Source organism: Octopus sinensis, linkage group LG5 (assembly GCF_006345805.1).
Source record: "Octopus sinensis linkage group LG5, ASM634580v1, whole genome shotgun sequence".
NCBI lineage: Eukaryota > Metazoa > Mollusca > Cephalopoda > Octopoda > Octopodidae > Octopus > Octopus sinensis.
In genome coordinates, this window is record NC_043001.1 from 64,374,033 (window position 1) to 64,388,297 (window position 14,265).

The window sequence follows — 14,265 nt, forward strand, 5'->3', positions numbered from 1 at the left end:
TGCTGTGACCAGCGGAGCCGACTTGGCACCAGACAGCCTGGCCAATCCAGGTGCCATTGTTATTATTTTATTTTCATAAAATTTCTTATATCTTATGTCTTTCATTTAAAAAAAATGTTTATTTAACATTCAGAAACAATTGCAAGAAATAAATATTTACAGTTCTTTCCAATCTACAAATGCGTGCACATGTACACTCTCTCACATGCATACATACACATGTTCTAGATGATTACTGATCAATAATACATTTGATTTATGAGAACATCTCTTAAAGCTCAATCAGTATCTATACAGAATGATTTGAAGTGTATGTTGAACATTAATTCATCTATTTATTATATTTTCATAGCTTGAACAACTAATAATTGGTGTAAGTATGATTTACTTCTTAATGCAATATTTCTGTGATTAATTTTATAATTTATATTTTCATTTATTTTCTATTTACATTATTTTTTTTGTTGATATTTATAATTAATAAATCTCTTTCACTAACTTTCTGTTTCCATTTTCCTCTTACTAACTACCTCTTTGTCTTTCTTATGCCAGCTTTTTCATAGCTGGATCCTGAAGATAATTACAATTTTAGTAGTTGCAACACTCATATTCCAAGAAGTTTATATGGCTGGTTAAAAAGTTCACTTTGCAATCGTGTAGTTCTGGATTCAATCCTCACTCCACGGCACCCTGGGAAAGTATCTGCTATTGTAACTTCAGCTTGTGAGTGGAATTCCATTGATGGAAACTGTGCTTATGACACACACTTACGTACACGTACACACACACGCACACATGCACACACACACGCTCACAAAGTTGTCCCTCAATCTACATTACTCACTCCGCACATTTGGGGGAGATTGAAGTTTTGTTTTTTCTCTTTATATATACAGAAGCACAACTTTCTCATTTCTGTCTTGTTTTTTTATATTTTCTTTTTTACTTTTGTTTCATTTCTTTGATTTTAATTCCTTCAACTGTTTGGGAGTGGCACTTCTTCACACATGTCTCCTCATCCATCCATAGTACATGTCCATACCAGCACAGATGTCTTTCTTGCACGCCACATCCAATGCTTCTTATGTCCAGCATTTCTCTCAGGGCACTTACACTCTGTCGTGTATGCACACTGACATTACACATCCAGCGGATCATGCTAGCTTCATTTATTTCAAGCCTACGCATGTCCTCTGCAGTCACAGCCCATGTTTCACTACCGTGAAGCATGGCAGTTCGCACACATGCATCGTACAATCTACCTTTCACTCTGAGAGAGAGACCCTTTGTCACCAGTAGGGGTAGGAGCTTTCTAAACTTTGCCCAGGCTATTCTTATTCTAGTGGTAACACTCACTGAGCATCCACCTCCGCTACTAACTTGGTCACCTAGGTAGCGGAAACTATCAATTATTTCTAGTTTCTCCGCCGGGAGTGTAATGGAATCTGTTTTCTGAGTATTTGTGGTGTCCCTGTGCATCTGCCACACATGAAAGCTATCTTATCAGTTAATTTCCCTTTGATGTTGCTGTACCTCTTATGTGTCCATAGCTTACACTGGGTACATCTTATGGAGTTTCTACCTACACGTTTTCTACAAATTGAGCAGGGCCACCTACCTGAAGGGGTGTGTGGTGTGTTTGCCTTCCTACTTACTATAACTTTGGTCTTTGCTACATTGACTCTAAAGCCTTTTGATTCTAAACCTAGCTTCCACACCCGAAATTTCTTTTCTAGTTCTGGTAGTGATTCTGCTATGAGGGCCAGGTCATCAGCATAGAGGAGCTCTCAGGGGCAACCTGTCTTGAATTCCTCTGTTATTGCCTGGAGGACTATGATGAATAAAAGGGGACTGAGGGTTGAACCTTGGTGGATGCCAACTTCTACCCAGAATTCTTCACTATACTCATTGCCAATACTAACCTTGCTGACGGCCTCTCTGTATAGGGCCTGTACAGCCCTTATTAACCATTCGTCAATCTCTAATTTCCGCATCACCCAGCAGATAAGAGATCGGGGGACCCTGTCAAAGGCTTTCTCCAAGTCCACGAAAGCTATGTAGAGGGGTTTATCTTTAGCTAGGTATTTTTCCTGCAGTTGTTGAACCAGGAATATGGCATCAGTGGTGCTTCTACCCAGCACAAAACCAAACTGCATCTCATCTAAGCAGACTCTCTCCCTAATGAGATGGGCTATGACCCTCTCTGTGACCTTTGTCATCTGATCCAACAGTTTAATACCCTGTAGTTATTTCTATTTAGAGCATCACCTTTACCCTTGAAGCAGTTGACTATGGTCCTGCTACGCCAGTCATTGGGTATGACTCCATTATGAACTACCTGGTTTACAATGCGTGTGACTAGGCCATAGCCCACGCCACCAGGTATTTTAAGCATCTCAGCAGTGATTCCTGATGGGCCAGGGGCTTTTTCTGGCTTCATACCCTTAATTGCTTTATCTACTATTGGGATAGCTGGTCCCTCTACTGGATCAACATTTGGCAGGCTCTCCTCCTCCCATTCATTCTCCACATTCAGCAGTCTCTCATAATGGCTTTTCCAAGCCTCTTTCTTTTCAGAAACATTGAAAGCAAGTGCACCATCATCCATGCGGACACATTTCTCTTCTGTGACATCTCAATTTTCTCTCATACACTGTCTAGCAACCCAAAATACCTCAGTTCTTTGGTCCTCACATCGCTGGGCATTGGCAAACTTATTCTTTTCTGCTTCACCCTTGGCTATGTATACCTGCTGCCCAGCCTACCTTCTGGCTACCTGGTACAGTTCCCTGCTACCCCCATCCCTCCAGGCTTTCCAGGCCTGTTTCTTTGCTCTAATGGCTTTGTCTACTGTACTATTCCACCATCACGTAACTCTAGGTCTGGAAGGGACTTTGCACCATCCACAGACTTGGTCTGTGGCACTCAGCAAGCTGTCCTGTAGGAATTTCCAGCTACCTTCTATGTCCGACGTCTGTAGCTCCTCCTCCCTCTCATCAAATTTCTTGATGAGGATGTCCCTAAATCTCTGACCATGTGAAGGGTTCTTTAGCTTCCAAATCCTTCTTTTCTGGATTGGTCTGCTTCTTGGTATCCTTCTGGCCTCGAGCCTAAAGTCACTAATGACTAGCTTATGCTGGGGGGTACATTCTTCACCCGGGAGGATCTTTGTATTTAAGAGCAACCCTGCATCCTACTGTCTGGTGAGGATGAAATCAATCTGGTTAGCAGAGTCCCCTGACTGATAGGTTATAAGGTGGCTGTCTGGCTCCCTGAAGTTAGTGTTGCAGATTAAAAGGTTACATGCATCACAGAATTCCAGTAGTCTAGTTCCCTCATCATTTTGGGTGCCAATACCATGGCCACCGTGTACCCCAGTGAAGATACCATATTCCCGCCGAACATGCCCATTAAAGTCTCCAGCCACAAAGATGAGGTCATTGCCACTCATCTTTGAGGTAGCCTGTAGAAGGGCATCATAAAAGTGGTCCTTCTGATCATTTGGTAGCCCCGCATGTGGGGCATAGGCGGAGATAATTGTAGCTGTGCCGTTCTGTAGGACTAGCCTGAGCTCAAGCACCCTATCACATACCCTGACAACCTCTATGACCTTATCCACCCATTTCTCCACAAGGAGTATGCCTACACCATCCATGTTACCTTGCCAGAAGACTTTATACCTATGTGCCTTGCTGAAGCACCTCTCCATTTTACCTCTTGTATGCAGCATACATCAACCCGTCTCCTTTCAAACATCTCTACAATCTCACTAGACCTACCTTTCAGTGTACCAACATTGACAGTGCCAACTCTGAAAACTGGGAAGGTAATGTGGGGTGAGGTTTGGGGAGGAGGGATGTAATTCAGTGCCTGAAAAGAAGAGGGTTGTTGTGGTGATCGTTTTTTAGGCATGCTTCATCTGATCTCTCTTCCGACCTGACAACATTCAAGCATTTAGGCATGTAAAGATTGTTCCCCCTGCTGGAGGTAGGAGCTGGTGTTAGCAGCATTGTGAGCATAAGCATTAAGGTCATCGATGATGTAAATTCAAGCGGTGTGGCCGAAATATGGATATTCCAGGTGTTAGCATCGTTGTAAGCATAAACATTATGGTCATTGAATGATGTAGATTTAAGTGGTGTAGCAGAAATATGGACATTCCAATGTTAAGTTAGGAGGGGGTCAGCTGAAAACTGGTTGCATTTGTGGCAGGGAAGGGTTCAGGCAGAGAGAGGGAGAGAAAGAGAAGAAGGGATAGAAGAGAGTGAGTGCAGGTAATATAGGGAACAGCACCGGTGAGGAGGGGGAGTTGGGAGAAGTGATAACTGGTAGGGGTGGTGACAAGTTCGAGACAGAACGAAACGTAAGATAGTACCAGTAAGCAGGGAGAATTGGAAGAGGAGATAACTGGTTGAAGTGGTGACAGATTTCTAGTCAGAACGAAACGTAAGATAACTGAGACAAATGGTTGTGTGTCAGGTGAGAGGTTGGAGGGACAGGGATAGCTGTCTTGCTACAGAAATACTTGGCTATTCTAGTAGGACAAGGAAGGAGAGGGAGATGGGAGAGTGTTAGAGAGAAAGGCTAAACACAGAGATATGGGTAGGCCCTGAAAGAGAGAGGACCTACCCATAGGTAACAGTGGATGGAGTATTAGTAGTACAGAAGTGATAGAGATGTTCCATAAGAGTGTGAGGGGAGATAGCTAGTGATGGTGAAAGGAATTGGAGTGGCTGGGAGGTGGGTATGGTAGATATGTAAAGGCATGGAAAGTTTGCAGATAGGCACATGAAGGAGAGTGGAACATCCTGCTGTAGGGAAGGAGGGAGAATACATACATATGCATACATACGTACATATATCTGTGGTGCCGGCATGGCACTATGGTTAAGAAGTTTGCTTCCCAACCACATGATTTCAGGTTCAATCACACTTTGTGGTATTTTGAGCAAATGTCTTCAACTATAGCCATGGCCTAACCAAAGCCTTGTGAGAGGATTTGATAGACAGAAACTGAAAGAAGACTCTCATGTGCATGTATGTGTGTGTGTGTGTGTGTGTGTTCTCTTGATATTGTGTCACTATCATACAAACAGGATCATTCAATTCCAATGAATAAATATTACCTTGCTTGGAAATAAATGAAGATTGGCAACAAGAAGGGCAACAGCTGCCTAAAGAAGGCTCACCTTGAATCTAAGGTAATATCTACTTTACCATCTGATCAAGCCAATTCACCAATATGAATACAATTTTTTCCACTTCTGGAGGTAATATATTGGCCATCGTGCTATGTACAGTGTTGCAATTTGCAATGTTAAAAAATTAAAAAATGGAATGTATGAATTCTATAACATTTTTCATGCCCCTCAAATTCCCAGCAATGGACTGTTTCTACATATAAATTGTTTGTCTTGTTCCACTTGTTTATATATATTTTTTCATTTTGCATGCCTTTTTGTGTTGTTTTTCTAATGTTCATGCATGCACACACTCACATTTCTTTTTGATAGATACATGCTGCCTTTCATGCATACACCAACACAAAAATTAATTTTTCTATACCTTTTTATGCATTCTATTTCGTATGCATTTCATCTGCACATTTCAAATGCACATTTGCAGATGTAACAACAGCTGAATTTTGTTTTGTTGACAATAAATGTTTGTCTTCCGGACTACATATTAATCATGTGGTAGTATACTTATAACCTTGCAACATAATTATGTTCAACATCTCATTCATAAACCACATTTGATTTTTTTTTCCTGTTATTTACTTGTACACACACTCTACCCCATCCATCATATCTACAAATCACATAGTTATCTTGCTTTACAGTAGTTTATGCATGAATGTTTTCTTTTTCTTAGAGATCTCAACCTTTTCTGAATTTTTGCTTTTAGCTTGAACAACATTACGACAAACATGCATGCACACATTCAGTTACATACACGCATCCTACTATTTGTGCCTCTTCAATTCGTTTCCAGTTCTGTGTCAACTCTAACCTGTAATTTCACTACTGTATCTGTTGGATCCTGCACCTAGTGTCAGTTCACTTTGCACTGTTTTACTTTTCATCTGTGATTGAATTTGCTTCACAGCTTAACTTGAATTTTCTCCTGGCATTTTCAAAAGAGAACACAGACTATGTTTTCTGTGCTCAGGTAATGATTTATATAGAGGAAATTTACTCAGCGCAACACATTCAACATGTCTTTTTCAGTTTGTCATACTTGATTTACTTGCAGCACTTATTCATGACCTCAGTACCTGACCCACTTGGCCTCTGCACTTCGTTCAAGGCATCTATCAGTGTGTACAGCACATCTCCAGAAATCTTTCTGTTACATTATGGATTGAGGATATGTGGCTTTAATTTTTCTCAGTTCCTTGCAGTGCAAATTGGCAGCTGCACTATATTCAAACCCACCTGAATATTATACTGTACTATATTCAGAATCACTTGAATATCACACTCATACTTATATGCAATCTGGTACTTCACTGTTCAAACTTACTCAAATACATACACATTCCTGTACAATCTGCTGTGTCCTTCAGGATCCTATTTTCTGGATGCATGATCCCACTATATGGTTCATTATCAAGGCACAATTAAATTTTCACTGGATGTTGATGGATAGCATGCATGTTTCACACACAATTAGTGTTATGCCTCTGGAGATAATTAAAAAAATTAGGATTTGCTGAGAAATCCATTGGGGATTGTCACATCCTACCATCTACTCCAATGTAAAGTAACAAGGAGCTGTTAACCATTTCCCAGTTGCAACTTTTGGAGAGAAATTGCTTACCTGGGATCTTTGTCTTAGAAGAGGGTTTCAGTGAGTCTTCATTACTGATCTGCCAATGCCTATTCTTGGAGCTGACTTTTTGCATCATTTCGATGTTCTAGTGAATGTTAATCACCACAGACTTGTTGGTTTCACCACTAATCTAAATGTTTATGACTTTAGCATTAGGTTTTTTTCTCCCTCAGTTCTGACTTCTTGGCCTCTTCTTGTCCAAGCAGATATGATGCTATTTTGTGTAAGTACCTCAACATCTCTTGCCCTCATTTCAAAACCTGTCCTGTAACTCATTTTGTAATTCACCATATCATTACTGAAAAACCTTCATTGGTTTCTCATCCCTAACAACTTGCTCCTGGTAGTGCTTAGATTGCCAAAGCAGAGTTCAAGAACATGCTGGAACTGAGCAAAGTTCATCCATCCAGCAGCAATTCACTTCAGATGTTTCCCCCCAAATCTGCTGATGACTGATGGCCTTATGGCAACTATTGAGATCTTAGCAAATGTATATGACCTAACAAGTACCTCATGCCTCAAGTACAGGACTTTTCTTCTACTCTGCATGGAGCTGACTGGTGGTCTTATGGCAACTATTGAGATCTTAGCATATGTATGTGACCTAACAAGTACCTCATGCCTCATGTACAGGACTTTTCTTCTACTCTGCATGGAGCTAAAGTGTTTTTAAAAATTGATCTCATTCATGGTTATAATCAATACCCACTGAACCCAACAGTATTTCTAAATTGGTTATTACAACAGCTTTTGGTTTCTTTTTGAACTTTTCAGATGCTATTTGGTTTACATAATTCTTCATCAACCTTCTAGCATTTTATCAAAAATGTAATTCAAAGATTACTGTTCATCTATGCATAAACTGATGATCTGCTCATTCCAGTGCAACTAAAAATGAATATTAGAAGCATCTTCAGTTACTTTTTATCATCTTTCTCGGTATGATCACTTCAACACCAGTAAATGATTTTTTTTTGTGTTTCCTTTTTAGATTTCCTGGGACTGTCCTCTTAACAATAAGGTCAAATCTTAGAGATTTCCCTGCTCCTACTTCATTGAGAAAACTAAGAGATTTTCTTGACTTGATGAATTTCTGTTGATGACTTACTCTGTTCATTTTTTTTTTGTGGAACTCCTTCAAATCCTCATGGATATCTTATGCAATCATACGTATAAGAGCCAGTTCATTATTCTCAAGGATGCAGAGTCTTCTGGCTTTCTTAAAATCAAGAAGTTCTTATCTTACTCTACTCTGTTGGTTTGTCAAAAATCCTGATGTACCACCATGTTTGTTAGCTGATGCATCTGATGCTGGTGCTGGTGACATCCTTCAGCAAAACATTATGTGAATGGGGCAGTTAGTTTCTTTTCTAAATACCTTTTACCAGCTGAAATAAAGTAAAATCATTTTGGTTGGAAACTACTTGCAGCATACCTCAGTGTTAAACATTTCCAGCACATGCTAAAAAGTTCTGTTTTCTCCATCTACACTGATCATAAACTTTTCATATATGCTTTGAATTACAAGCCTGACTGCCACTCACCTAGGGAAGTTTGTCACCTCAACTTCATATCCCTATTTACATCACATTAAAGGTTTCAACAGTTCTTCTGCTGATACCCTTTCTTATATCCATGTAAGTGCACTGCACATTCTTGTTTCCATCAATCTCCAGGAGTTAGCTGCTGATCAAGAGCAAAATAAAGAGCTCTTCAAACTTCGAAATTCTTCTTCTTCTTTAACTTTCAAACTTCTTCCTCTATCGTCTTCTTTGGGTCATATTTAGTGTAACATCTCCATTGGGTCGCAAACATTCCAGAAACACAGATGTTTGGTTTTCTTGGCTTTCCACAATTTATCTCATACCTTGGTGCCAATCCACCATGATACTAATGTTAGTCCATTTTGTGTACACTGTTATCAACAAAAACATTAGGGAATGGGTCAGGAATTGCATTCATTGTTAGACAGCAAAAATTTATCATGTTAAAACACCTTTGGGCACTTTCTTAACACCAGATACTTATTTTCATCATGTGCATATTGACATTGTAGGGCCATTGCCTTGTTTTCAAAAACTGTATGCTTCTTTTGACCAACATGAACCAATTTTCATGCTGGCCTGAAGGCATCTCTCTCCCAGACACCACAGTGTCTAAAGTACTTGTTTTACATTGCATTTTGTGTTTTGACATGTATGCCAATATCACAACAAATAGAGGAAATAGGTTGGTGAGAGTGAGCAGAGCATTTACGGAGATGCAGTCAGCAAAGAAAAGGTTTGCAATGAATTGAGTAAAAGTTTTAGAGTGCAAGCAGTTCTCTACTTTTAAGAAGGCATTTTACAATATTGTATTTATGATTTATGACAGTACATAAATATTCTTTCAAAACTTCATCATATTACTAACTCCTGAGTGAAAACAGACCCTGGTGCCATGATAGTTTTACAGTAGCTCTGCTTCTGTGTTTACTAATACTAGATATTTTTGTGAAAAACACTAGTAAAAATGAAAGTGAAATGAGGATACCAACAGCTCACATTTTATTGATGACATTGCTTTATGATTTAATCATTTATAAATGCAGAATTGGCACAATAAACAACTTGATTTTGATCATTTTATTTTGATCCAGTGCTAATAGTGAAGATATAAGAGGACACACAAAATATAGAATTAGCATAGCAGCTGTAATATTACAGTAAATGCATTAATACAATATATTTTTAACAAATATAGACAACAAAAACAATCACTGTTGCTATATAGATTTTCCTATATCATGCTCATTGTGTTATTGCACTCTAAACCAATTGACATAGCTGGATAGTTTGATTCATGCAGAAACTAAATGTTTTTAATGACTGATGTGCAGAATACACTGTCTCACTGAATAGATTCTTTTGACGAAAATGCGATGAAAAATTGCAAGGCTTTATTATAATAAAGCAAATCTGTAAATATATAAGGCAGGATGTGTGTGTGTGTGTACGTGATTGTAGTTTATGCACATCCACAAATGTCGCTCAAATTTTAGGAGGACATTCGTCACGACCCTAGCTGTATTTTCGTCAAATTATTTTCCCCTGAGGCACCTGCGAATAGTGGTAAATAATTTTGAGCCATAACTTTAATTTTCACGGTGGAGAGATCCACTGTAGTGAAGCCATTATTATTTACAAAACATGAGTTAAGTCCCCTTCTAGCGACGGTGTAAAGAGAGAGAGAGAGATATAACAGATTTTTAAAATTTCTTTTTAGTGAGTGATTGACAGACAAAAACAGACAGACAGTTGTTGTTATGTATGTATGTATGTGTGAATGGCTTCAGTCACATACACATACATGCACGAGCATGTATGCGTACAAAACACATGCATGCAATGTGTTTATGTGTGTGTTGACCGTATATATATATATATATATATATATATACACTATATAAACGATATTCTCTGTTTCTCCACAACTAATTTCCAAATTAGCTGTGAATCCATTGCTCTACTCATAGCGATATATTGCTGGTCGTGCGTGAACATGGGGGATAGCAGAGGTTACCAGAGCAAAAGACCTACGTGTTGACTGTAGACATGCTCCTTCGCAAACGATCAGCTATTATCTTGTAAACAATGTTTCGAAACTGTTCATGTTTTCGAATGGAGAGATCTGACTCTCACATCTCTGCAGGAGAAGGTAGGTTTCTCTATTCCTGTTACAAAACTTACATCCGGGTGCCAAATTTGCTTCAATTGATGGTATTACTTGGGTAGGAGGTGGTGGTGGGACAGGGGCAGGGGCAAAGGCATGCAAAAACATGTATGCAATAGGTGTATGTACGTATATATTTCTGTGTGTGTTGCCCATATATATACTTAGTTATGATCTGAACATAACCGCTTCTCACACAGAGGATTGGGGGCCCTTTTGGGTGTTCTATTTTCCTTGCTGGAAGAGTTCTTAACCCATGGGCAAAGTGGGGTTACATGATGGGTTGGCATATGCAACCTGATCACCTCTGCCGATCAAACTCCCAACCCATGCGCTCCTGTTGTGACACTGATTCTACAGAACTGGGTTGGGTATGAAAGCCAACTTTAAAGTATAAATATAGATGTTTTTGAATCAGCAAAGTTTGGTTAAGTCCCATTTAGGGTGAAAAATCAATAAACTGATTCCTTATGGGTTTTTCCATTTAATCAGAATTTTAAAAATTGATAAACCGATTCCTTATAGGACTTCCCACTAAAATTGGCTACACCCCATTTTCAACAATAGCGTCTACCAATTTTGATGTATTTTGTTCAAACTTGATGCCAGCATTAACTTAGGACTCATGGGATCTTTGAATGCTTTAAGTTCTCCAAAATCGAAAAAAAAAAAGCAATCGATCAGTGGAAAAAAATTAATAAACTGATTCCTTATGGGATTTCCTAATCAAATTTTCTGCAAAATTTCAGCCTAAAGTTTACCAATTTCAATGAATTTCACTCAAATTTGACGTCGATGTTACTTAGTTTGCTTTGAAATAAAGAGCTTGATTAGCTTAATAATCTTAACTTAATCCCGAGGAAAGCTGGGCTATACTGCTAGTTCTATATACAATTTGACCACATTTTAACACTTTCTAAATAACTAACCCTCAACTATAACGACTGAAAAGTATACTAAAATTTGACACATTTTCAAAAAGCCTGCAACCTGGCCCTGTTAGAAATAAGCTGAGAGTATTAACATTAATCTGAAGTACTGCAGAAGTTTTGTCACCCAATAAGTCAAATCACACAGAAGGAATACTAAATACTTATCACAAAATTTTAAAAGAGTAAAACCGCTACCAATTACTAATACTATGCATAAAACTCCCACTGTAATTTCTACACTCTTTTATTAGAGATTTGCTTCTTTTCCTCATACCTTCAGGAACATTTAAAAGACAATGCTATAAAAGATGTTAACCCAGAGCTGATAGCAGGCAAACTAATCATTAGCCCAGCAGCCACACCAACCCAGAGCCTGGTGAAAAGCCCAGCAGCTATGGGGAGTGTTGGGGAAGCAGGCAGATAAAAATTGTCATCCTCTCCCTCTTTCTCAACGTTAAGTAGAATATTTTTCTTTCATCAATGATTAAGTTAGGCTGTGTAAATGTGCGTGGAATGGAGTCGAAATGGAAACAGGTTTGTTTCCTGGACGACCTCAGGACACAGAATAGATGTGGCTATTGCATTTGAGTCCAATATGAGCAGACCTCAAGCATTCTCACCTCTTCTGGAAAATTATGAGAAATTTATTTTTTCTAGCCAGGGAAGAGGAGCAGGTATGGCAGTCCTTACCAGGAAGAGCTTGGACTTACTGGTAAGTACTGTCTTTCTGGACCCAGAAGGTAGGCTGGTCATCCTGGATGTGACCCACATGAGTAAGCAGTCCTTCAGGTTGGTAGCTGTGTATGCTCCTAACGAGCTTGGGTAGTCGTTTTTTTTCCGAAACCTGGAGCACTTTCTAGTGATGTCAAAAATGGTAGTTCTGGTAGGGGATTTTAACACTATCTTCGATACGTGGGTCGATAGTGTTGGCTCAACTGATAGGAAAAGGAATCCTAGCCTCAAGAGTCTACTAGACAGTTTTAATCTAGTAGACCGTTACCGACTGGATGAGCTGAGCGTTCCACAGTGGACGTGGAGTAAAAACGACGGCTCACACAGATTGTACTTAGGTAGAGTATTCATTAGGGAAAGAGATAACAATACTTTTAATCATCCACAGTTTTGTATTGTGCCTTACACAGATCACAAACTTGTGATATGTGAGGTACATGTAGATAAATGCCAGAGAAAGGGACCAGGGTATTGGAAAATGAACAAGTCTATTTTGACATATGAAGCCTTCCGTACCTGGATTAAGGTGTTAGTACAGAAGGCAATATGTGGCCCTATCATTAATAATAGTTGGTGGCATGCCCTCAAAAGAGCCATCTGTTTGGTGTCCATCAGATTTAGCAAGCAGCTAAGTTGAGATAGGACTAGATAAGAGGGCGATTTAGTTAAGAACTTAGATGAAGCAATAGAATCTGGCTCTGCATCTAGAGTGCAGGTGGCAAGAACAGTCTTGTACCATCACCTCAACTCCAAGCACAAAGGTTGCAGAGCTAGAGCTAAGCTACATGCAGGGAAACGAGATGGTATTAATGTTGCCGGATGGGCACGTGTGGAGAGTTAGAGAGGTAAAAAGGCCTCTATAAAGTCTTTAACTAATGAACAGGGGCACAAGATCTATGGACAGGAGGAGATGCAGAAAGTCTTTCACCAGCATTTCGCCTGGTTGTTTGGTGGGGGCGGTTCACTTGAGTGTGGGGAGGCCTTAAAGGACATCCTAGCTGGTGGGCTGCGACTCTTGGCATATGAGGCGGAGTGCTGTGAAGGACCGATCACTCCTGTGGACGTAAGAGAGGTGTTGGCTGAGTGCGCCAGGAAAAAGTTGCCAGGGTTGGATGGTCTGCCCTATGAGTTTTATCGTTGTATGCCGGACTTGTTCGGGGATATACAGGCAGGCATCTATACAAACTGGCAACAGAATGGGAGGACTCCCAGTTCTGTGAACTGGGGAGTGGTAACCCGAGCATGGGGGATAGTATTAGCAATTACAGGCCCATAACTCTACTTAATGTAGAGTTAAGGATTTTGGCCAAGGTGTTAGCGAAAAGGTTGACGGCTGTTGTGGAGAAACTTGTAGGGAAAACACAGACATGATCAACCCCAGGCAGGTCAATCCAGAATAATCTTCACCTTCTCTGCTACACCTTAAACAGGGTTGGGAAATTAACCGGCAAAAGAAGGGCAATAATCCATTTAGACCAAAGTAAAGCATTTGATAGGGTAGACCATTGGTACCTGGGAGCAGTCCTCAAAGGGGCTGAGGTGGGCCCTGGGTTTCGAGGGTGGATCCCCGCTATGTACAGCGGCATCAAGTCCAGTCCAGATAACTGGTTACCTGAAGGAGCCGTTTTCGATCAAGCGCTCAGTTCATCAAGGGTGTCCCTTGTCTCCGCTTCTGTACGTGTTGGCTCTAGAGTCATTGCTGCGGAAGTTGGGAGGCAATCCTAATGAAATTGGATGTGGTAAGTCTGTTTCTGCTTATGTAGATGATGTCACCTTCATCGTGTCCGATGAAGCACAGCTACCTTGTGTAGAAAATGCTCTCCGAGGATATGAAGCAGTGGCAGGGCAAAAGTTAACAAGGACAAGTCCATTGGTTTGCGCCTTGGCACCTGGAGGAACAAGCCGATATCGTCTAGTGTTGTGGATCACTGGACAGATGGTCCTGTTAAGTTGCTTGGAGTTTGGTTTGGCCCAGACTCTCTGACAGAGAAGAATTGGAGTGAGGTGGCAGACAAAGTAGAGGCCATAGTATGGAAGTGGTCCGGAAGGGCTATGT

The 14,265-nt window shown here is 40.1% G+C and overlaps 1 protein-coding gene across 3 annotated transcripts in view; it reads left to right on the plus strand.

The window, feature by feature from the left end:
* Nucleotides 1-14,265, plus strand: part of LOC115212167 (HORMA domain-containing protein 1-like) — a 557,209-nt gene that overhangs the window by 119,334 nt on the left and 423,610 nt on the right. For all 3 annotated transcript variants that reach the window (XM_036502711.1, XM_036502710.1, XM_036502712.1), the window contains one exon: nucleotides 353-373. In XM_036502711.1, the coding sequence (XP_036358604.1) occupies nucleotides 353-373 (21 nt within the window). The remainder of the gene's footprint in view (nucleotides 1-352; nucleotides 374-14,265) is intronic.